Source organism: Ranitomeya imitator, chromosome 1 (genome assembly GCF_032444005.1).
Source record: "Ranitomeya imitator isolate aRanImi1 chromosome 1, aRanImi1.pri, whole genome shotgun sequence".
Taxonomy (NCBI): domain Eukaryota; kingdom Metazoa; phylum Chordata; class Amphibia; order Anura; family Dendrobatidae; genus Ranitomeya; species Ranitomeya imitator.
The window spans coordinates 519,429,703-519,456,043 of record NC_091282.1 but is presented as its reverse complement, the minus strand read 5'-3'; the positions used below and the strand labels follow the sequence as shown (position 1 = coordinate 519,456,043).

General features: G+C 42.0%; 1 protein-coding gene across 1 annotated transcript in view; it reads right to left on the bottom strand.

The window, feature by feature from the left end:
- Nucleotides 1-5,207: 5,207 nt before the first annotated feature.
- The window catches only part of SHB (SH2 domain containing adaptor protein B), a 198,564-nt gene continuing 177,430 nt past the window's right edge, over nucleotides 5,208-26,341 (bottom strand). The window contains exon 6 of the mRNA XM_069766669.1: nucleotides 5,208-6,720. Coding sequence (XP_069622770.1) covers nucleotides 6,537-6,720 — 184 coding nt within the window. The 3' untranslated portion in view covers nucleotides 5,208-6,536. The remainder of the gene's footprint in view (nucleotides 6,721-26,341) is intronic.

Below are 26,341 nucleotides of genomic sequence, written 5' to 3'. Positions count from 1 at the left end.
CTGCAGGGCTGTCTGATCGGCCTGGGGTGTAGAACGGGACGATTTTTTCACTGATTTATCAGTGGAATCACTCATTTTCGAGTGTCCACTGCTTTTCTTCCTGGCATCACCACTAGGCAGGACTAAATCCTCCAGTGGGCGCTCGATATCCTCCTGAGACGACATGTTGCGCATAGTGCCATGTGTCATCAGCCTTATATAGTGTAGGTCAACTGAGGATACACGCCCCCACCTTTTTTTTATTTTTTTTTACCTTCTGAATAACTTTATCAGGCATCGCATCCACCGCTATTGAACGCCATGGCGTCCATACCAGAACGCTCGACCGACCCCGCGCACCCGGAAGTTCAACATCTACATCCGGGACGCCGACCATACTGCGCCTGTGCGCGCGCATCTTTCCTCCACACCGCTATTGAGGAAGAGAGGCGCCTGCCACCGCAGCCTTCCATGCTGCTCCACATGCTGGCCGAGAATCGGACAGAGGGTAAGCCTCACATACAGTGCCACTTACCGGATATGCCGACGGGGAATCTGTCTTCATGCGGTGGAGCAACAACCTTCTCCCAGCAGGGAGACTGTTGTAAACCAGGCATCATGCTGATGCACTCAGACGAGGGGGGAGCCAGCAGGAACATTCCCCCGTCTCTGACACTCGCTCTGGGGCCCCTGTCGCTCAGCAGAGACGTACAGGCTGCGGTCCAGGCGAGCTTTCCTCTTCTTAAAACTTGCAGAGATTCTCTCTGAGGGTTTCCCACTTAGGAACAGGAAACCAACTGAGGAGCTAGGGGGGGCCGCCCCTTTTATCTCTCTGTAGGTTTCCTGCTCCTAGGGGCGGATCCCCTCTCTCTAGTGGGTGCTGTCGTGGCGAATAGAAAAAATCATTTTTCTTTCCTCAGAAATGATGTTTTAGCAAGCAATTTTTTATTTTTGCAAGGGTAACAGGAGAAATTGGACCCCAATAGTTGTTGCCCAGTTTGTCCTGAGTATGCTGGTACCCCATAAGTGGGGTTAAACCACTGTTTGGGCGCACGTCAGGGCTCTGAAGGGAGGGAGCAGCATTTGACTTTTTGAACGCAAGATTGGCTGGAATCAATGGTGGCGCCATGTTGCGTTTGGAGACCCCTGATGTGCCTAAACAGTGGAAACCCCTCAATTCTAACTCCAACACTAACCCCAACACACCCCTAACCCTAATCCCAACTCTACCCATATCGCTAATCACAACCCTAACCCCAACACACCCTTAATCCCAACACACCCGTAACCCTAACTAATCCCAACCATAATCCTAACCCTAATCCCGACCCTAACCCGAACCCTAACCACAACTTTAACCCCAACACACCCCTAACCCTAACCACAAGCCTAATGTTAATTCTATTTCCAACCCTAGCCCTAATTCCAACCCTAAGGCTATGTGCCCACGTTGCGGATTTGTGTGAGATTTTTTCTGCACTATTTTTGAAAAAGCCGCAGGTAAAAGGCACTGCTTTTTACCTGCGGATTTACCACGGATTTCCAGTGTTTTTTGTGCTAATTTCACCTGCTGATTCCTATTGAGGAACAGGTGTAAAACGCTGCGGAATCCGCACAAAGAATTGACATGCTGCGGAAAATACAATGCAGCATTTCCGTGCGGTATTTTCCGCACCATGGGCACAGCGGATTTGGTTTTTCATAGGTTTACATGGTACTGTAAACCTGATGGAACACTGCTACGAATCTGCAGCAGCTAATCCGCTGCGGATCCGCAGCCAAATCCGCACCATGTGCACATAGCCTAATTCTAACTCTAGTTCTAACCCTAACCCTAGTGGAAAAAAAAAATATATATTTTCTTTATTTTATTATTGTTCCTACCTATGGGGGTGATAAAGGGCCGGATTGTAATATTTCACCAGTTTTCATAGGTGAAATATTATAAATCGCTGATTGGCTGTTTCACTTTCAACAGCCAAAAAGAGCGATCGTAGCCACGGGGGAAAAGGGGGTGAAGCCACCCCCCCTGGACTGAAGTACCACTCCTTGTCCCTGCAGATCGGGTGAAATTGGAGTTAACCCTTTCACCCGATCTGCAGGGACGCGATCCCTCCATGACGCATACGCTGCGTCACAGGTCGGATTGGCACCAACTTTCATGACACAGCGTATGCGTCATAGGTCGGGAAGGGGTTAACGTAATTGGCTAGTTGTTAAGAAATCCTTGTAAGGCTATGTACACACCGTGTCTTTTAGACACTGGCACAGATACAGAGTTTTCTCAGGTAAAGCAGCTTTAATAAACGCTGGCAGTCCTTTTCCTGAAGCGCTGCCGGCATTTTTTTTACTCTATAATATATGAAGTACATAAAGTCTGCGGTTTAAATTAGGAAGAATGAACATGTCACATTTTTAATTGGCTTCAAGGTTTCTGAGCGCTCAAGTGGTTAAAAAAGACTACATATGTTCACAATGGCATTGCTTTGCATGTTCTTCAGTTTTGTGAAGGTTTCTAGGCACTTTTTTTTTTTTTTTTTTTAAAGGAGGATGCCGTCTGCACATAGTATATTGACCAACCAATCTTTTGACTTTTCGCCCCATTTTTTGGTAATTCCCAATTGCTACACAGCACCATTAAACAGATCGTTGCATGCATCACAAATCTGTACATTTACACATTTTCTGGAGCTTGTGCACACCACACGTAAAGTTCAGGGTTTCATTAAGTTTTTCGGAATAATGGTCTAGATCTAGCAGTCATTGGATAGTTAACCCTTGCTGTATCGCCAATAATATTGCCTTGTAATTAGTCCGCTCACATAGTTAATATCTCTGCACAATCCAAATAATTTGGCAAGCAATTGCTGTTGGTATCTCCAAGGGCAAGAAGTCTCGAATTGTTAACTGTTAAGGAAACTCAAACATTTTTTGACAAGGAGGAAACATCCACAATCAGAGGAAGAACAGGGTGAGGCTTAGAATAATAATTTTTGACGAAAAAACTTTTTAACTTTTAAGACAGGGCTGATTAAAACTTCCTTTTTGTGATAAGCAGTGCTACAGTATGTAATGCAGAACATTGTGGTGGGGTACGTAGCTGAATAAGACCACTCAGTGGACTACAGGTCCAATAAGAAGCGGATAGTACTTAATGATGCAGTGCCATTATTCATTCTCTGGCAGGCAGTGGGTGTTAGAGCGATTCGTTCCTTTCTACAGGTGTCTCAATAATTAGATAAGCTAACATGATAGTGAGAGACACCTGCGTACAAGTAAAATTGTGCTTGATGGAAAAGCAGGCAGGTGTTTACTTGCGTGCTTGGAAGTCCAATAAAAATTGCAATTTATAGGTTGTTCATGCTAGAATTATTTTTCCATCATGATTTCATGCAGCTAGCGTTATACCAGCCTCATAAAATAGGAAGAATAGAAGAGCAGTCAACATGACGCAGGTGCACCTGAGCATAGTTGTTGCGATGGCCATTTTTCCATCATGTAGTCACATTGATTCTTGTTCTTAACTGAAGCTGCTTAAAGATAAAACATGTTTGTATGTATAAGAAGCACAAAGCTTTGCTCTGGAAATAACTGTATATGATTAGTACCTTTATGGACCACAAAAAGGTAGGCGTTTACCAAAATCTGGCTCACTGGACTGTTCAATCTTTCCACCGACATCTGCCAATTGTGATCAGGCATACTGGATTAGGACTTGCCCAAACCTTTATTTCCACAGGAGATCGATTAAAATCCCCAGCTATTTCAGGTGAGAAACCTATAATGTCAAACTATCGAAAATAAACTAAACATGCATTTTAGGCCCATGTCATTTTGCTTTCACCATTAATCACCGTGGCGCACACAAGGCTCCTTTCTACTATATCCCCTCCTGGATGGTATTTTGATCCCAAGTAGCACATTAGTAATAATTTTGGGACACATGCCTAGACACTTGTGGAGAGAAGAGAAAAAAAAAGTGTGGGGTTTGGTTTTTGCTGCAATCATTGATACATTTGTCTAAAAAGGTCTTCTGTCAATAACTGCACCAATTTTTTGGCATAACTCGTAGTAAATCTACCCCATTATGTTAAAGGGCACCTGTCATGTAAAATAAAACTATTAACTTGTAGATATGGGGTTAATCTGCAGGTTATTAGTGCGGTGGACATACAGTGTAAGGATACTGAGAGCCCCGCTGCCAGGAGGAAATTAACTTTACTTCCCCCGGCAGACTCGCTCTTTCAGTCACAGTTGTGGCACCGGCGCGGTTTTAGTCAGCAGAGAGAATGACAGCTGTAACACTGTCCCCAATACAGACTGACAGCAGCCTGAGCATCAGGGCCTGCTGTCAGTCAGTGATGGGGTGTGGTTACAGGCACAAAAAAAGCACATATTTACCCATCCATACAGAATGGATAAAAAAACACTGCAAAAACACCGGAAGAATTGACAGGCTACAGATGTGAACCTGCAAGTATAAAAAAAAAAGCCAAACATGCACAAGCTTTCATAAATCTCAGACTATGCTGAGTGTGGAAAAATGCTGAGTTTTTCTTGAGAAAAATGTGGCAAAAATAGGACACTGGAACAAGCCCTGAGGCATTGGTGGCAAAATACCAAATTGTGTTGCCAAATGGTTTTTAATCATTAGAAACTCAATGTAAAAGTCACACCAAAATCATGCATTCAGTTAAGACACCTGCAAAAAAAAAAAAAAAGATCCATAAATTAGGATTTGGAGTGTCATAGTTCCGAGCTACATAGGCTTTATAAATAAATGTAGCTTTTGTTCAAGGCTTGAGATTACTTTTCTTGATGGCCTAAGTCAGCAACGCTGTATGGTCCCTGTCAGTTATGTCTATTGAAATCACTGAAGTGGTATAATTTGGGTGTCTTGCTGGAGAGGCTAGTAATTAAATGTCAGATGTCAGACAGGGCTGCTTTCTCGCGAAGGGATTTCTCATTTTCTCTCATTCACATCAGGACACTTGTAGATTTTTTCAGACCTGACCTCTTAGACAATGTTCCTTGCAAATCGGAACCCAATTTGCATTAGAATTCGGAGGTAATGAGGTGCAAATCCAGAGGCGTAAGTGAATAGCTTTTTGCATTAAAACATGAATAAACCATTGCGCTTCAGATATCAATTAAGAGTCATCTCTCGGTGATGATCTCTGTAGCTTTATCTTTCTTCACAATCACCATTAAAAGTCAGACACAAAAAATAGCTTAGAAAGCATAGACTGTATTGCACAATAATATTCAACGACCTGATGACAACAGTTGAGAACAAAAAATTTCCACATGCTGAAGATCAATTTTATTAAAGTGAAGGTTGAAACCCTAATACTGTAACTATTCAGAAAGGAGGAAAACAGGCTTCACAAGCTAACAGTCAAAAATAACAATACCCTGATTTTGTCTTTAAACCTAGAACATTCGAATAACGCTTCCTCGCTAAAGGACAGTCAAACTGTACAAACACTAAACATGGTCGACGCTGCCTTTTAAGGCCTCGGACTGTAAAAAGGTGCACAAACAACTCTTTGTACCAAAAAATGGGGTCAAAAATATAATTATATATTAAAACGCTATTTTCTTTATTTACATACCCTATTCATAAATAATTACCCAAAACTTAGCTCAACGATGGACCGTAATAACGAATGTAGCAAGTGAGAAACAGATTATTGCTCCAACAGACAAGTATTACTAGATATATAGTCAGAGCAGGCCAGGGCCTTCCATGCAGGCTCTCGCTATCACAGAAAATCTTATGTTTGCGTTCTGAAGATTGTGATGGCACTAAAACCTTTATTACATCCCACAGCAAAAGAGTGAGAACTCCACAGGGCATCAGCTTCATATGAAAACCGTCACCGCCAACTTAAAGAAGAGGCCTTCATTGTTAAGGAGTCTGATGTGAGGCCTCCAAGATCTTTGTGCCACTTCCACATCATTTCAGATGCGCCTATACGTCTTGAATTCCCAGCAATTGTTAACTCTGCAGAAAATTGGCTGATATGGTTGGTCTTTTGTGGTTTTATTTCAATAGTTGACCATTTCTGACATCTTATGCTTAAGTAACCCATAGCTCCATGGCCATGAGGTATGAAGAGTACAAGGCAAACAAGTTAAGGACATTTCTCCCAATTCTCTATTGTGTTACAGGCACCAAAAGTCTAAAAGAACTAATTAGTATTACGCTTTGAAGGGGGTAAGCAATAAACTCCCTAGTTTTTTTTCCTTTTGTCTACTCTCAGATAACCATTGGATGAAACCTTTCGCCCCCAATCATGCTTTTTTTTCCCTCCATCCTAGAAAACATACAAACATCTTGCAGTTTCCCATGGCCCTTCTCAAAACAGAAGCAGTGTCCTTTATGAAAGCCGTAGTGCAACATCGCACATATTGTGAGTTCCCGGAGTTGACTTCACAATGTTAGTGCTTGAACTGTCCCTTGTAGTACCCTGCTGATCTGTAGTGCAGATGTCATACAATACTTCTTCACAATCCCCTGTCCACAGGAAGGGGGTGGTTAGTCCGTCTGCACTTTAAAGGGTCCGCACTGCTACAGGGTATAGGAGTGATAAATGTTCAGCTCCTTTTATTGGAAGTTTTCTCGTGGTGTAGAAATGGATGACTTCTGGGACGCTGTCAAAAGGAGGACTGTTCTGACCCAATACGTATTTTTCTTTGGCTCTTGACAGTTTCATATGCATAAATCCTTGGCTGCTCCTGTAAATAAAAAAGAAGAATTAATCCAAACAACCACAACAGTGCTAAACACTGTATTCTAAACGTAAAAAGGGGCTATGGGAAGTGCCTAGTCACACAGTTTGAGTCTCACCAGTCAAACTTTTGTTGAACAGTCCCTTTACCAAACACGTTTGCATACGTGCATGACACACACTAATTCTATATATCTATTTTTTCTTTTAATTGTGTTTTTGAGAGAGCTCAAGAAAGGCTTCGTGGAGCAAGCAGAAAAGTTGCCTGTTGAACATCTGGCTCATTAAAAAAAATTTTTATTACACACAATGTCTATTTGATACATACAGTTTATATACACACTTTTTTAACAATAATATCATAGGATGCAAAATATTAAAGGAGGCATCCGGGACTTTACAAAAAAACAAAAAATGTATCTAGGCACCAACAGGCAGGTAATTGCTATTTACCTGCTTGTTGTGCACATTGCCGTTCTTCCCTGGCACAGAGTGGTCACAAGGATTCAGAAGCCTCTACTGATATCACATCTATGGAGGCGTCTTTCCCGTTCTGCTCTGTAGACAGGGTGGGAATTCAGACGCCATTCTCATTGAAAGCCAGATCCCCGCTGTCTAACTGGGGGAGCTGGGTGTCAGTCAGAATTACTGTACGTTAGAAGTCACACCCCGTTGCGTCAGCTGATGCAGGTGAATACCCGGGCAGAGCGGTCACTGCTGTGTGCCAAGGCAGAACAGGGTTGGATACAACAGGCAGTAAGTGGCAATTGCCTGCCTATTAGTGCTTAGGTACTTTGGTTTTTGTAAAAAAGCAAAAATGCTACAGGATAACCTGGATGCAGCTCGTTTCCATTTGCATCTAGGCCGAATATATATATATATATATATATATATATATATATATATATATATATATATATATATATATATATATATATATATATATATATATATATATATATATATATATACACATATATATACATATATATATATACACATATATATATACATATATATATATATATATATATATATATATATATATATATATATATATATACATATACATATACATATACATATACATACACACACACACATATATATACACACATACATACATATACATAAATATATACGCATACATACACTTTTCAAAACTGTACAAGTAGGTATAAAGACAGAATCTCAAATTTAATGTGTAGGCTGATTACACAGGTCTACAATGAAAAAAATTTTCAGGTGCCAAGGTTTTTTTTTTTTTCCTCAATGGATTTAGGATATTGTGCAGGTGCTGAATTAAAAAAATCCCATTATAGTTTTTGAGATCATGCATCCCATGAAAATAATGCATTCCCCCAATGCGACTTGTGTGTTAGAACAAACGCAATAGCTTTTGTAACAGTGTCATATGTAAGGAAATAATCCATATAATTATTTTGTATTTCAATTTGTAGGATTACAATGCTATAGAAGCCACTTTTTGATGTCAGAATTCTACAGTAATTAACCAACTATTAAATATCTCAGAAACTAGAGCCAATCTTGCAAAACTGAAGTCATATTCTTAATCAACACCATAAACTTAATATAAAACTGATCAAAAACCGTTGGCATCAAAATCACTGTATACTAGTGTTATGTACTCTATTTTTTACCCAATTTACATTAATTGAAAACCTGCATTCTTAAAATGTCAACACTAACAGGATTGATTAATAAAGTCACTAATAAGAATTAAAAAATTAAGTTTGCTATGTGCATGGAGATCAACCAAAGTACAAGGTCATAGCATGAGCACGCGGATCCAGATCAATAAGCATAGTAACATAGTAACATAGTTAGTAAGGCCGAAAAAAGACATTTGTCCATCCAGTTCAGCCTATATTCCATTATAATAAATACCCAGATCTACGTCCTTCTACAGAACCTAATAATTGTATGATACAATATTGTTCTGCTCCAGGAAGACATCCAGGCCTCTCTTGAACCCCTCGACTGAGTTCGCCATCACCACCTCCTCAGGCAAGCAATTCCAGATTCTCACTGCCCTAACAGTAAAGAATCCTCTTCTATGTTGGTGGAAAAACCTTCTCTCCTCCAGACGCAAAGAATGCCCTCTTGTGCCCGTCACCTTCCTTGGTATAAACAGATCCTCAGCGAGATATTTGTATTGTCCCCTTATATACTTATACATGGTTATTAGATCGCCCCTCAGTCGTCTTTTTTCTAGACTAAATAATCCTAATTTCGCTAATCTATCTGGGTATTGTAGTTCTCCCATCCCCTTTATTAATTTTGTTGCCCTCCTTTGTACTCTCTCTAGTTCCATTATATCCTTCCTGAGCACCGGTGCCCAAAACTGGACACAGTACTCCATGTGCGGTCTAACTAGGGATTTGTACAGAGGCAGTATAATGCTCTCATCATGTGTATCCAGACCTCTTTTAATGCACCCCATGATCCTGTTTGCCTTGGCAGCTGCTGCCTGGCACTGGCTGCTCCAGGTAAGTTTATCATTAACTAGGATCCCCAAGTCCTTCTCCCTGTCAGATTTACCCAGTGGTTTCCCGTTCAGTGTGTAATGGTGATATTGATTCCCTCTTCCCATGTGTATAACCTTACATTTATCATTGTTAAACCTCATCTGCCACCTTTCAGCCCAAGTTTCCAACTTATCCAGATCCATCTGTAGCAGAATACTATCTTCTCTTGTATTAACTGCTTTACATAGTTTTGTATCATCTGCAAATATCGATATTTTACTGTGTAAACCTTCTACCAGATCATTAATGAATATGTTGAAGAGAACAGGTCCCAATACTGACCCCTGTGGTACCCCACTGGTCACAGCGACCCAGTTAGAGACTATACCATTTATAACCATCCTCTGCTTTCTATCACTAAGCCAGTTACTAACCCATTTACACACATTTTCCCCCAGACCAAGCATTCTCATTTTGTGTACCAACCTCTTGTGCGGCACGGTATCAAACGCTTTGGAAAAATCGAGATATACCACGTCCAATGACTCACCGTGGTCCAGCCTATAGCTTACCTCTTCATAAAAACTGATTAGATTGGTTTGACAGGAGCGATAGGGTTTTCATTGTTTCTTTGGATTTCACCTAGCATTTCATTTTCCACCGTGAATACCGTGGAGAAGAAGGTGTTTAATATGTTAGCTTTTTCCTCGTCATCTACAACCATTCTTTCCTCACTATTTTTTAAGGGGCCTACATTTTCAGTTTTTATTCTTTTACTATTGATATAGTTGAAGAACAGTTTGGGATTAGTTTTACTCTCCTTAGCAATGTGCTTCTCTGTTTCCTTTTTGGCAGCTTTAATTAGTTTTTTAGATAAAGTATTTTTCTCCCTATAGTTTTTTAGAGCTTCAATGGTGCCATCCTGCTTTAGTAGTGCAAATGCTTTCCTTTTACTGTTAATTGCCTGTCTTACTTCTTTGTTTAGCCACATTGGGTTTTTCCTATTTCTAGTCCTTTTATTCCCACAAGGTATAAACCGCTTACACTGCCTATTTAGGATGTTCTTAAACATTTCCCATTTATTATCTGTATTCTCATTTCTGAGGATATTGTCCCAGTCTACCAGATTAAGGGCATCTCTAAGCTGTTCAAACTTTGCCTTCCTAAAGTTCAATGTTTTTGTGACTCCCTGACAAGTCCCCCTAGTGAAAGACAGGTGAAACTGCACAATATTGTGGTCGCTATTTCCTAAATGCCCAACCACCTGCAGATTTGTTATTCTGTCAGGTCTATTAGATAGTATTAGGTCTAAAAGTGCTGCTCCTCTGGTTGGATTCTGCACCAATTGTGAAAGATAATTTTTCTTGGTTATTAGCAGAAACCTGTTGCCTTTATGGGTTTCACAGGTTTCTGTTTCCCAGTTAATATCCGGGTAGTTAAAGTAGTTAAAGAAGCAATACAATATGGCTTCATAAAGTCTGTAGCTTACAAACAAGAACATGTCTGACATAGGAGATATGTGAGATAGATGAGTGATTGTGGAGGCACACAGTTTTTGTAGACTTTCAGCCATCTGGAATGATTGTCTACTGGCGAGGAACATTAGACTGTATACTTAAAAGTAGCTACACAACTTTAAAAAAGGTTATTCCTTTCACTTGCGAGCCCCGACCACTGTCCCACTTCTAGGATCTTTAACTAATAAACATTTTTATTAAGAATATAAAAAATAAAAATAAATAAAAACCCACAACTTGTAGACAAATGATTTTAATCAGAATTAGGGATGTATGGCAGTAATATTTAAATTCCTTTATAAATGCCTGGCTCTCCGTGCAACCCATGCTCGCGCTATTTTTATCGGTTCTCTTATGTGGCGGTTGTGCTTGAGCGTGAATTCCGGTTACGAAATGCCACAAAACCTAACAGCATTGCAGAAAAAAACAAGACAATTTATAGGGCACTAAAAAGCATGACTGCTGAAACGGCTGCAGTCCAGAGCCTGTGCAGAGTGGAGCGTAATTCATCAGATGCAGTTACATGCAGAGTGTCACTCTTGCCTCAGGGATTTGTTGGGCGGTTATTCCAGATCCTAATAAATTCAGTAATATGGCTACCATACAAATGCAATATCAGAATCAGACAACTGACTATAATTCCAGTTCGGTGTAGAGATGGGCGAACCCTAACAGTAAGCTCAGCGTCAGTAACAAACACCTACTGTTCAAGCATGGACATCGAACATAGACTTCACCAGGAAGTCAGTGTTACTGTTCGGGTTCGGCCCCCCATTCTGAACACTGGGTGTTTGTCATGCACATGACAGAGCGGCAAACACAGCTTTTCATTGGCAGAAAAATCACCACCACTGGTCAGATAGCCACGATTCCCACGCTGTGAGATGACAGCGTGAGCCCGTAGCTGTGATCGGAGGTAAAAACTTTACTTCCAGTCACTGGCATCGGCTGATGAGTCTACTGCTTCCATCAGTTGACGCCTGCTGCCGCTAATAACAGTAAGAGCAGGAGCAGCTGATGGGAGTATTCATCAGCCAGCGCCTGTGCTGTAAATAAATGTAAAAAAAAAAATGCGTGGGTTCCCCTATATTTTTGATGGCCAGTCAGGCAAAACTCACAGCTGGGGGTTGCATCCCTCAGCTGTCAGCGATAGAAAGGCTGGTTATCAAGAACTAGATGGTGGCCCAATTCTAACACATCGAGTATTCTAGAATATGCATGTCCATGTAGTATATTGCCCAGCCACGTAGTATATTGCCCAGCCACGTAGTATATTGCCCAGCCACGTAGTATATTGCCCAGCCACGTAGTATATTGGCCAGACACGTATGTAACAGGTTAAAAAATACATATACTCACCTTCCGAGGGGTCCCTTGCAGTCCTGGCGCCTGTGTGCGGTGAACGCGGCACCTCTCGGTCCCAGGATTGGTATGAGCGCAGGACCTGTGATGGCGCCGCGGTCACATGACCGTGACATCATGGAAGGCCTCTCGCATAGCATCCTTGGCACCGGAGCCTGCCGCTTGCACTGCCGAGGACACAGCGCACGTCAGAGGGTGAGAATAACTTTTTTATTATTAAATTATTTGTAACATTAGATCTTTTTACTATTGATGCTGCATAAAAATCATCAATAGTAAAAACTTGGTCACACAGGGTTAATAGTGGCAGTAATGGAGTGAGTTACCCGCGGCATAATGCGGTCCGTTACCGCTGGCATTAACCCTGTGTGAGCGGTGACTGGAGGGGAGTATGGAGCGTGCACCGACTGCAGGGAGTATGGAGCGGGCGCCGGGCACTGACTGCAGGGGAGTAGGGAAGTAGGGAGGGACTAATCGGACTGTGGCCGTCGCTGATTGGTCGCGGCAGCCATGACAGGCAGCTGGCGAGACCAATCAGCGACTTGGATTTCCAGGACAGAGGCCGCGACCAATGAATATGTGACAGACAGAAAGACAGACAGAAAGACAGAAAGAAAGACAGAAAGAAAGAAAAGAAAGAAAGACAGAAGTAACCCGTAGACAATTATATAGTAGATAGAGAGGTTACCACTCAGATTTTTTAAATTATTTAAATAATTTTAAAAAATGGCATTGGGTCCCCCCATTTTTAACAACCAGCCAAGCTAAAGCAGACAGCTAGGGGCAGGTATTCTCAGGCTGGTAATGGGCCATAAATATTGCCTCCCTCCCCCAGCCTAAAAATAGCAGGCCACAACCGCCCAGAAAAGGTGCATCTATTACATGCGCCCATTCTGGCGCTTTTCCCGGCTTTTCCCACTTGCTCTGTAGCGGTGGCAAGTGGGGTTCATATTTGTGGGATTTATATCACCTACCTATTGTCAGGTGACATCAAACCCATAAACAAAAAACAATATCCCTCAACTGTCTGTCGTTCTGTCACACGCCATAATCCATGTCACCGCTGGTCACTGATGCTGCGCTTGCAGCAGCTCATTTATCTTGGCACCATCCAGATTGAAAACTATTTATCCCCTAGACATGGATTACGGCGTGGGACAGAATGACAGACAGGGTGAGGGATATTTTTTTTTATTTTTGTTTTATTACAGGAGACGAGGGATGTAATGGAATGGGCATTAGGAAAGTATAATGGTATTTGTTACTTTTAAATAAAACTGAAAAAGTGTGCTTTGTTTTATTTCAAATAAGACTTTATTCTGGCTGGGTGTTTATTTACAATACAACTGTAGAATTAGTAATGGATAGTTGTTTTCTAGACGCCTCTCCATTACTAAGCCTTGGGCTTGATGTCACCTGACAATACAAAGGTGACATCAACCCCACAAATATGAACCCCACTTGCCATAGCCACAGGGCGACTGGGAAAAGCCAGGTAAAGCACCATCTAATAGATATGGTTTGTCTCGGCGGCAGCGGGCTGCTATTTTTGGGCTGAGTCGGGGGGGGGGCTTGGGGCAATATCCATCCCCTTACTAGCCTGAGAATACCATCCCCCAGCTGTCTGCTGTAGCTTGGTTTTTAAAATTATTTGAATAATTAAAAAAAAAATTGGAGCGGGGACGCCTCTATTCTTGATGGTCAGCCTTGCTGAAGCTGACAGCTGAGGGCTACAACCCTAGCTGTGAGTTTTGCCTGGCAGGTTATCAAAGATACAGGGAAACCAACGACTTTTTTTTTTTTTTAATTATTTATTCACAGCGCAGATGCTGTCTGATAAATACTCCCATCAGCTGCTCCTGCTCTCACTGTTATTACCGGCAGCAGGCGTCGGCTGATGGGAGCAGCAGTCCTATCAGCTGACACCAGTGGTCGGAGGTAAACTTTATACCATCGATCACAGCTGCGGGGTCATGCTGTTTTTTTACAGCGTGGGAACTGTGGCTGTCTGACCGGCGGTGATGATTTTACCGACGATCAAAAGAGGTGTTTGCCACGCTGTCATGCACATGTCTCGGGAGGATATCACTACAGAATTAATAAGGATACCATCTTGTCACACTGACAGAAACCTGTCCTAAAATGTGAATAGGACAAGTGCCTGAGCGTGTACAGCAGGCGTTCTTTCGCTCCCTTCATGTAAAGAACATGTAGATATTCGGATCTAATACTTGGGATACTGAAAGAAGAGGCTGTTCATACTGCTTGCCAACCTGTTTTTCTGACCTTATGCAGGAGATACCAGGAGTGCTGAGGTAAGAAGAGGCTGCTCACATTGCTGTCCATCCTTTCTGAATGCAGAGTGGCTGCTGTGATCTAGATATAAACTATACCACAAACTAGAAGCTATATCCATGTTACAGCAGACATTTATCATTCAGAAAGACAAGATGGGCAGCAGTGTGAGCAGCCTCCTCTTACCTTTGCTCCCCTGGTATCTCCAGTATTATATCAAAAAGATAAGGTGGACTGCAGTGTGAGCAGCCGCCTTTTACCTCAGACCTCTGGTATCTCCAGTATTAGATTAGAAGGACAGAGCAGACAGCAGTGTGAGCAGCCGCCTCTTACCTCAGACCCCTGGTATCTCCTGTATTGGATTAGAAGGACAGAGTAGACAGCAGTGTGAGCAGCCCCCTATTACCTCAGACCTCTGGTATCTCCAGTATTAGATCAGATAGACAGGGTGGACAGCGGTGTGAGCAGCTACCTCTTACTTCAGAACCCCTGGTATCTCCAGTATTAGATCAGATAGACAGGGTGGACAGCAGTGTGAGCAGCCCCCCCTTACCTCAGACCTCTGGTATCTCCAGTATTAGATCAGATAGACAGGGTGGACAGCGGTGTGAGCAGCTACCTCTTACCTCAGAACCCCTGGTATCTCCAGTATTAGATCAGATAGACAGGGTGGACAGCAGTGTGAGCAGCCGCCTCTTACCTCAGAAACCCTGGAATCTCCAGTATTAGATCAGATAGACAGCGGTGTGAACAGCCACCTCTTACCTCAGACCCCTGGTATCTCCAGTATTCGAATAGAAAGACAGGGTGGACACCAATATGAGCGGTTAGGCCCTGGTATCTTCAGCATTAGATTAATCACTGGGAGATCTTTCTACACATGGGGAGGGGGATCAGAGTTTCCTACTGCAGATGCTCACAGGCCAATATAATTCGATAGTTATTAATTCCATAGACAAAATGAGTGAGATTTACTACTTCAAGGTATTTAGGAAATTAGTTATAAATAATTTAAGGAAACGTTATATTTTTCTATTCCCATAATACCCCTTAATGTGTCTAAGTAAGAATATTTCAGGAGCTTTAACAGTTCATGTGGACTGCCTGTAATTGATGGAAATGTCTCCATATTATAAAAAGTACCGTACTCTATGAAGTGATGTAATGTCAAACGTATCAAAACCTTTTTTGATTGTGACATCGGCATTGCTCTAGTTTTGGATATCAAGAAAAAAAAAACGACCCGTCCAACATCTTAGTTATAAGAGTTAGAAGTGAATATTACCACCCAGCTATGATGGTAAATGTACATGCTTGCTACAGAAGACCATAATTAGATGTGCTACCATAGTTTCATAGCTATTCAGCCTAGACATTTAAATGAACCAGGTATGTCATTTTTAGCCATTAAACTGTACCCAGTGTGATAGTGATGGAATGTGCATCACTAACATGGTATTTTTTTTAAAGAAAAGCTCCTGGTATTATATCAAGTGTTCTTTAAACATAATAAGTGGATTGCCTCACATACCTTTTGTTTCAGTTATAGGGGTAGCGCTCTTTATCATTTCAGTCACGGATCAGTCAGTGTCTTGTTAAAATTTACGCATGCCCACAGCACTGCGATTGATTGCCCAGCATCACGGAACCACTTAGCAAATCCTGCGCGTGCGCACTGTGCATCCAGTGGGCGCATAGTACGCACACACATCATATAGCCACTGCGACTCGTGGTCACTTCGTTGGGAGGAGCAGTATGTCTTTTTGGTTACAAACGTTGTAGGCACAGTTCTTCCTTTGGCCATTGGGGAATCATGAGGTAGACGCTCTCAGGCAATCATACAGCAAATGGCTGCTGCACTTTGAGATTGAAATATGAATATTTCAGAAGGGAAATTGATGTTATTATAAACAAGAAAAGGTGATTGCAGACCAGCATGTAACTGGCCGTTATTGAGGGGGGAATGGAGTTGTAACCTCAGGATGTCTAATATTAGTAGAATGAAAAATGCTCAGAATTCAGGCAAGCGTCCAGCCTAAAAAGCAGTATGCGAACACTTCCCGCCGAATATTTAGCAGATCTTAAATATAGATATTAATTTTGCAATTCTGTCTCTTGACAAAGCTGTCATTTTTTACACGTTTCTCAACCTCAGAATGAAACACAAGTACAAAGGAATTAACAAACGTAGGGAAAAAAAACTCTTTACGGCTTGATGAGAAGTGTGGTGATGCATCATATGTCATGGCTCGACAGAAATATTAGTCACTGCATCCAATTGGCGGGATAAAACTGATTTGCGGAAAGTGTTCTGCTGCCAGCAGGGATTGTTTGATCAACAGCTAGTTATTATGGAAATGTGTGCATCCTGGCATTAAACAAGATCACATGCCAGCAGATTACTTACTGTAATAATAAAAAATAGCATGAAAGAAACAACAAATAGCAGTGTAATAGTCTACTCAGCACTGTATGTGCATCTGTGTTACATCACAAGCCCCTATTCTGGTCCTCTACATGGGATCAGCTTTTACGAAAGGCATTTTGTCTCAGCTACTCCAGACGTCTTTACTCTCCTTTTCTAATGAAAACCACTTGTACTCCGACATGTATAATTACTGTGCCATTTAGGGAGCTTTAATTGTGGTGAAGCCATTAAACAAGTGATATGATTTTATTTAATGACACTGATGATCGCATCTTAACGGCTCACCAAGCTGTCCATAGCAAAAGTTACAATTAACAGTGCTTATATATAGCACAACTAATAACTAAAGCAAAAAAAGGCTCCTTCCCCTCCTGCGGCTTCCTGTGAACTGTCAAGGTGTTTATGATGAGAGGATACCTGCATGACGGAACACAACGTATACTATATACTATAGAATGCAGGGCAACATATGCTTTACCTTCACCGAATCACGCGGAAGAAGTCAAGTTAGGAGCCTTGTCCAGTTTATTAAAGGGACTGTCAGCACAGAAGGACTGTTCAAAACAAGTACAGGTGCTCGGTGCTTCACGGCAAGGCCGAACATTTACACACACCTTCCCACCTGCTTGTTTTCCATCTATCCCCCCCTCTCCTCTTTAGATGACAGCTCTGGCTTGATAGGGCCAGAGAAGGGTGGAGATGGATGGAAACCAAGTAGGTGGGAAGGGGTATATAAATGATTGGCCACGCTGTGAAGCACCGAGCAGCAGGATTTGTTTTGAACAGTCGTTCTGTGCGGACAGTCTCTTTAAAACTAATGACATACCCTTAGGATTTGACACCAATATTAGATCAGTTGTGGTCTTTTCAGTTTACACTGTACATTCCCATTCTTTCAATGGAGGCTAGGCTTGGGATTACAGCTCAGTCTCATTAACCTGAATATGAAGACGGGGTGATACCAGAGCCTCTTTAACCAAGAGAATCCCTCTTTAAAGAACCCCTTTAAACTTTGGACTCTTGGACTAAAACAGTTCAAGAGCGAGCTATTAGTTGCAACATCTCCCAAATCCAAAGTGCTAAAGAGAAATTAATATTCACGGCGCTTACAGTAAATATACATTAATCTTTAATAGTGGGCACAGTAGTCGCAACCCTGCCAATGCAGCAAGTTGGCGGCTGGGGTTTCTGTGCCCACTATTAAAGAAAAATGAATATTCACTGCTCTTCACGCACATAGTCCAGGCGTGGAGAGCAGTGAGTATTCCGGCAGCTGTCCTCTGCTTGTAAGCAGCACATGACTTCATTGCCATGTGCTGCTTACAAGTATAAATTTGCTGCTGGCATCGGAACAAGACGCAAAGAAGAGCAGGAAGGTAAAGTAGGATGGTTTATTTTTATGTTTTTCTGATGGGGGCCATGTGTACCTGGATAATAATGAGGCCATGCATACCAGGATAGGGATGAGGAGGCCATGCATACAAGGATGGGGAAGAGGAGGCCATGCCTATAAGGATGGGGATGAGGAGGCCATGCCTACAAGGATGGGGATAAGGAGGCCATGCATACAAGGATGGGGATAAGGAGGTCATGCATACCAGGATGGGTATGGGTATGAGGAGGCCATGCATACCAGGATAGGTGAGGAGACCATGCATACCAGGCTTATACTCGAGTCAATTAAGTTTTCCCATTTTTTGTGGTAAAGTAAGGTACCTCGGCTTATATTCAGGTCAGCTTATAATTGAGTACATACGGTATGTGTTTTACATGGGTGAAAAATAATGCAATAGACACGCTGCAGATCTGAGGAAAAAAAAAAAAAGAAACCCACCATGCTTTGAAGGTTCAAATCTGCAAGGAAGATATAAGCAGCATGTACAGAAATCTCATTCATTTTTCTGGTGCATTCCAGAATGCTGTAGATAAGCCCTTGATGTGGTAGGCTTAGCTCACATTCGATTTTGGGGGCGACAGGTTCCCTTTAAGGCCGGCCATAGATTTTGTCATTTAAAAATATGGGGTTAATCTGCAGGTCAAGTGTTTTTTACGTGACAGGTTATATTGGACGCAGTTCATAGGTGAAAAATGATTGAAAAGGTGTAAAGTGAAGGTGGAATGAAGGGGCAGCACTAGAGAAAAGGGTGCAGTGTTGGTGTGAAATACCCAAGAACGCAAGAGCCAATACTTGATAGAACATATACCTGACATTTCTGTGACAAGATGTGTCCCATTTCTTGGGACTCTACACCCAGGCACCATAATTACAGCTCTCCTGGATAATGTACCTTTCATTTCTTTAGAGGAATTCTTCCATTCTGCTAGGCATGATTGCAGTCAGTGAAGGTGACATCTTCACATACATAATTATGGTGATGTAAATACTGCTTGAGTGACTGTTCATTAAACAGTGCCTGCGCCAAATGACACAGGATCCCGACACGAAGATCTTTTCTTAGTGGGGTATGACAGACAATTAAGTCATATGATTTTTTGGAAAGATTCCATTTGTAAGAGGTTTAAGGCAATAATCTGTAACATAGTAACATAGTAACATAGTTAGTAAGGCCGAAAAAAGACATTTGTCCATCCAGTTCAGCCTATATTCCATCATAATAAATACCCAGATCTACGTCCTTCTACAGAACCTAATAATTGTATGATACAATATTGTTCTGCTCCAGGAAGACATCCAGGCCTCTCTTGAACCCCTCGACTGAGTTCGCCATCACCACCTCCTCAGGCAAGCAATTCCAGATTCTCACTGCCCTAACAGTAAAGAATCCTCTTCTATGTTGGTGGAAAAACCTTCTCTCCTCCAGACGCAAAGAATGCCCCCTTGTGCCCGTCACCTTCCTTGGTATAAACAGATCCTCAGCGAGATATTTGTATTGTCCCCTTATATACTTATACATGGTTATTAGATCGCCCCTCAGTCGTCTTTTTTCTAGACTAAATAATCCTAATTTCGCTAATCTATCTGGGTATTGTAGTTCTCCCATCCCCTTTATTAATTTTGTTGCCCTCCTTTGTACTCTCTCTAGTTCCATTATATCCTTCCTGAGCACCGGTGCCCAAAACTGGACACAGTACTCCATGTGCGGTCTAACTAGGGATTTGTACAGAGGCAGTATAATGCTCTCATCATGTGTATCCAGACCTCTTTTAATGCACCCCATGATCCTGTTTGCCTTGGCAGCTGCTGCCTGGCACTGGCTGCTCCAGGTAAGTTTATCATTAACTAGGATCCCCAAGTCCTTCTCCCTGTCAGATTTACCCAGTGGTTTCCCGTTCAGTGTGTAATGGTGATATTGATTCCCTCTTCCCATGTGTATAACCTTACATTTATCATTGTTAAACCTCATCTGCCACCTTTCAGCCCAAGTTTCCAACTTATCCAGATCCATCTGTAGCAGAATACTATCTTCTCTTGTATTAACTGCTTTACATAGTTTTGTATCATCTGCAAATATCGATATTTTACTGTGTAAACCTTCTACCAGATCATTAATGAATATGTTGAAGAGAACAGGTCCCAATACTGACCCCTGCGGTACCCCACTGGTCACAGCGACCCAGTTAGAGACTATACCATTTATAACCACCCTCTGCTTTCTATCACTAAGCCAGTTACTAACCCATTTACACACATTTTCCCCCAGACCAAGCATTCTCATTTTGTGTACCAACCTCTTGTGCGGCACGGTATCAAACGCTTTGGAAAAATCGAGATATACCACGTCCAATGACTCACCGTGGTCCAGTCTATAGCTTACCTCTTCATAAAAACTGATTAGATTGGTTTGACAGGAGCGATTTCTCATAAACCCATGCTGATATGGAGTTAAACAGTTATTCTCATTGAGATAATCCAGAATAACATCCCTCAGAAACCCTTCAAATATTTTACCAACAATAGAGGTTAGACTTACTGGCCTATAATTTCCAGGTTCACTTTTAGAGCCCTTTTTGAATATTGGCACCACATTTGCTATGCGCCAGTCCTGCGGAACAGACCCTGTCGCTATAGAGTCACTAAAAATAAGAAATAATGGTTTATCTATTACATTACTTAGTTCTCTTAGTACTCGTGGGTGTATGCCATCCGGACCCGGAGATTTATCTATTTTAATCTTATTTAGCCGGTTTCGCACCTCTTCTTGGGTTAGATTGGTGACCCTTAATATAGGGTTTTCATTGTTTCTTGGGATTTCACCTAGCATTTCATTTTCCACCGTGAATACCGTGGAGAAGAAGGTGTTTAATATGTTAGCTTTTTCCTCGTCATCTACAACCATTCTTTCCTCACTATTTTTTAAGGGGCCTACATTTTCAGTTTTTATTCTTTTACTATTGATATAGTTGAAGAACAGTTTGGGATTAGTTTTACTCTCCTTAGCAATGTGCTTCTCTGTTTCCTTTTTGGCAGCTTTAATTAGTTTTTTAGATAAAGTATTTTTCTCCCTATAGTTTTTTAGAGCTTCAATGGTGCCATCCTGCTTTAGTAGTGCAAATGCTTTCTTTTTACTGTTAATTGCCTGTCTTACTTCTTTGTTTAGCCACATTGGGTTTTTCCTATTTCTAGTCCTTTTATTCCCACAAGGTATAAACCGCTTACACTGCCTATTTAGGATGTTCTTAAACATTTCCCATTTATTATCTGTATTCTCATTTCTGAGGATATTGTCCCAGTCTACCAGATTAAGGGCATCTCTAAGCTGTTCAAACTTTGCCTTCCTAAAGTTCAATGTTTTTGTGACTCCCTGACAAGTCCCCCTAGTGAAAGACAGGTGAAACTGCACAATATTGTGGTCGCTATTTCCTAAATGCCCAACCACCTGCAGATTTGTTATTCTGTCAGGTCTATTAGATAGTATTAGGTCTAAAAGTGCTGCTCCTCTGGTTGGATTCTGCACCAATTGTGAAAGATAATTTTTCTTGGTTATTAGCAGAAACCTGTTGCCTTTATGGGTTTCACAGGTTTCTGTTTCCCAGTTAATATCCGGGTAGTTAAAGTCCCCCATAACCAGGACCTCATTATGGGTTGCAGCTTCATCTATCTGCTTTAGAAGTAGACTTTCCATGCTTTCTGTTATATTTGGGGGTTTGTAACAGACCCCAATGAGAATTTTGTTACCATTTTTCCCTCCATGAATTTCAACCCATATGGACTCGACATCCTCATTCCCTTCGCTAATATCCTCCCTTAAAGTGGACTTTAGACAAGACTTTACATAGAGACAAACCCCTCCTCCTCTCCGATTTTTACGATCCTTTCTAAACAGACTGTAACCCTGTAAGTTAACTGCCCAGTCATAGCTTTCATCTAACCATGTCTCGGTTATTCCCACTATGTCAAAGTTACCTGTAGATATTTCTGCTTCTAGTTCTTCCATCTTGTTTGTCAGGCTTCTGGCGTTTGCGAGCATGCAGTTTAGAGGATTTTGTTTTGTTCCAATCTCCTCACTGTGGATTGTTTTAGAAATGTTCTTACCTCCCTTCTGAGTATGTTTTCCTGGGTCGTCTTTGTTCGAGTCTAATGTTTTTCTTCCCGTCCCCTCTTCTTCTAGTTTAACGCCCTCCTGATGAGTGTAGCGAGTCTTCTGGCGAATGTGTGTTTCCCAGGTTTGTTGAGGTGTAGTCCGTCTCTGGCGAGGAGTCCATCATACCAGTAATTCACACCGTGGTCCAGGAATCCAAATCCTTGTTGTCTGCACCATCGTCTTAGCCAGTTGTTTGCATCAAGGATCCTGTTCCATCTCCTGGTGCCATGCCCGTCTACTGGAAGGATAGAAGAAAAAACTACCTGTGCATCCAGTTCCTTTACTTTCTTCCCCAACTCTTCAAAGTCCTTGCAGATTGTCGGTAGGTCCTTCCTTGCCGTGTCATTGGTGCCAACATGTATCAGAAGAAATGGGTGGACGTCCTTGGAGCTGAAGAGCTTTGGTATCCTATCGGTCACATCTTTGATCATCGCACCTGGAAGGCAGCATACTTCTCTTGCAGTTATGTCCGGTCTGCAGATGGCTGCTTCGGTGCCTCTCAGTAGTGAGTCTCCCACCACCACCACTCTTCGTTGCTTCTTGGCTGTACTTTTTGCTGTCACTTGTTGCTGTGTGCCCTTTTCTTTTTTGCTTGCTGGTATTGCTTCATTCTTAGGTGTGCCATCTTCATCCTCTACAAAGATTTGATATCGGTTCTTCAGTTGTGTGGTTGGTGATTTCTCCATGGTCTTCTTGCTTCTTTTGGTCACATGCTTCCACTCATCTGCTTTTGGAGGTTCTCTGACACTTTTTGCACCTTTTGTGACCAGTAGAGATGCTTCTGTTCTGTCTAGAAAGTCTTCATTCTCTTTGATGAGTTTCAAAGTTGCTATTCTTTCTTCCAGACCCCGCACCTTTTCTTCTAAAAGGGCCACTAGTCTACACTTCTGACAGGTGAAATTGGATTCTTCTTCTGGTCGATCTGTGAACATGTAGCACATGCTGCAGCTCACCATGTAGGTTGTCACATCTGCCATGTTGCTCCTAGATCCTGCTGACTTGCTGTGTGTTTTCCTTCTTGTGTAATCTACTCAGCCAAGCTCTCTTGCAATAATGTCCTACAGGCAAAAATTACGGCGCGCGGTTTGGTGATGCTTTCGAAGCAGCTGGTCCCGGCTGTACCCAACGATCTTCTAGCTTAGGGAGACTTCGCTTCTCCCAGAAGGCACCTGGAATATGCAAATTAGCCTCCTGAAGCTTGAATCCCTGGTTTGGTGATGCTTTCGAAGCAGCTGGTCCCGGCTGTACCCAACGATCTTCTAGCTTAGGGAGACTTCGCTTCTCCCAGAAGGCACCTGGAATATGCAAATTAGCCTCCTGAAGCTTGAATCCCTGGTTTGGTGATGCTTTCGAAGCAGCTGGTCCCGGCTGTACCCAACGATCTTCTAGCTTAGGGAGACTTCGCTTCTCCCAGAAGGCACCTGGAATATGCAAATTAGCCTCCTGAAGCTTGAATCCCTGGTTTGGTGATGCTTTCGAAGCAGCTGGTCCCGGCTGTACCCAACGATCTTCTAGCTTAGGGAGACTTCGCTTCTCCCAGAAGGCACCTGGAATATGCAAATTAGCCTCCTGAAGCTTGAATCCCTGGTTTGGTGATGCTTTCGAAGCAGCTGGTCCCGGCTGTACCCAACGATCTTCTAGCTTAGGGAGACTTCGCTTCTCCCAGAAGGCACCTGGAATATGCAAATTAGCCTCCTGAAGCTTGAATCCCTGTATTTACATATATAAACGGGTCAGTATGAGAAACCCTTTACTAGCTGTAGAATTTAAAAGGATATATTTTTTTTTATAAGCATCATCTAGAAAATGTACATATTTAGGGAGAAAATTATAATTACGGTAGTTATAATACAAAGGGCCAAGTATAAATGTAAATAAATTGGCTTTAACTCCTTCCCGACTGCGCGATTTTTTCTCTTTGTCTCCCATTTTTCCGAAACCCTTGAAGTGGTTGTCCACTACTAGGACAACCCCTTCTTGATCAAAGTGTTTAGCCCCTATAAAATAAAACCTATAACTCACCTCCCAGTGCTGCTGCCGATCCTGTGGTGTTGGCAGTCGCTCTTCCCAGGGCTCTAGTGTGGTGTTGTTACACATGATGCTGATGGCCAGTCAGCGCTGGCGTCCCTGGCTTCGCCTTCGGACAAATAGAGCATGAAGTTCAGACTGCAGCTGATCCCGGACTACTTCTTCCTGCTCAATTCAACAGGAGGCGTAGACAGTGACGCTGGTGCTGATTGGGCGTCAGCATCATGTGACAACACCACACGAAAACCCTGGGAGGCGGAGTGCTGACACTGCGGGAACGGCGCCAGCACGGGAGGGGAGTATAAGCTTTAGTATTTTATGGGGGGCCAAGCGAGGGGTATGACAAGAAGTTGTCCAAGTAGTGGACAACTTCTTTAAATTTATTTTTCCATCGACATGAAAAAAAATCAAGCACTAATATGGCAGAGTTGTGCTTTTGAATGACACCATCCATTTTACAATGCAAAGTACTGAAAAATAAGAAAAAAAAATTCCAAGCGCTACGTAATTGCAAAATACAAAACGAAATAAACCTGCAGTATTTATTGGCCTGGTTTTCATGGCATTAATTGTGTGGCATTGATTTGACAGGACACTACGATCACAGCAATTTGCATTTTTTTTTTTATTTAATTTATTTTTAAACTGAAGCAGCGAAAAAATATTGGAAAAAAAAAAAAAGAAAAAAAAAAAAAAAAAGTTTGTCACCGTTTTTCCGAGACCCGCAACGTTTTTATTGATTAGTGGAGCTGTGTGATGGCTTTTTGCATGGTCAGCTGACTTATATCAGCTTGGGTACATATGATATTTTAATACCTTATTTTATTAATTTTTTGGCAGTGATGTGGCAGTCAAAAAAATGGCGTTTCGATTTTTTCTCTTAACGGTGTTAATCAGGTTAATTTGATATTTTGCTAGGTAGGACATTTATGGATGTTGTAATACGGTGTATATTTTTTCTTATTTCTGTATTTTTAATGATGGGAAAAGAGCACATTCAACATTTTATATATATTTTTCAAACTTTTACTGTATGTTGTTATGTCCCATTTAGAATCTTGAACCTGTAATCGTACTATATATTGTAATAGAATAGTAATGCAGTATATAGCAAAAATCTCTCAAAATTCAGTAATTAAATTAAAAACTGCGTGAAAAATATTTCAACGCAACAGGCTTTTATGGAAAGAATATTAAGCACAAGAAAAGCATGCAAGGGGCAAGCACAGGACAGTCATGGAAGGAGAATTTGGAAATTAAGTCTAGACCAGGGGTCCTCAACCTGTAGCTCGGGAGCCACATGTGGCTCGCGGTCCCATGAACTGTGGCTCGTGGCTGTCTGTTAGCTTGGTGCCTTAGCTCCAGTTATAACAAACAGGTATGAAGAGCACATCTGAAAATTGAGAATTTTGTGAGCAGCCCTGCACAGAAGAGCAGATCTGGATGCACATATACTGGTCTTAGGGGTTTTGAGATGATTTAAGTATGGTACGCTGGAGACAAGCTGACGCCACCTGTCAGAGGAGATGTTTGAAGCTGGATGTGACAGTGTCTTGGGAGTGCTTTATAGGAGAATACTGAATGGGGAGTATTGTAGGAACCCCTGGACTGGACCTTGTATACTACTTTGGGGTGGTTGATTTTTGTGGAAAACTTTGGTTACCATTATGCCTGTAATGGGGGCTTTAGTTGCCAATACTGTGAGGGGGCCGGGAGCTGAAATGTGGCTCGCGACCCTCTCTCAAGGCTGGATGTGACTCACGACCCTCTGTCAGAGCTGAATGTGGCTCTCAAGGTCAGAAACGTCGGGGACCTCTGGTCTAGACCATGGTTATGGATAGTAAAATAAAATGTGTTTTTTTCCCACTGCTTTAAGATAATGGGTAACTTGCTGATCATTGAGGACTCAAAAAATCTAGGAAACGCAGAACCTGGTCCCAATGGCCTTAAATAGAGAATGGAGCG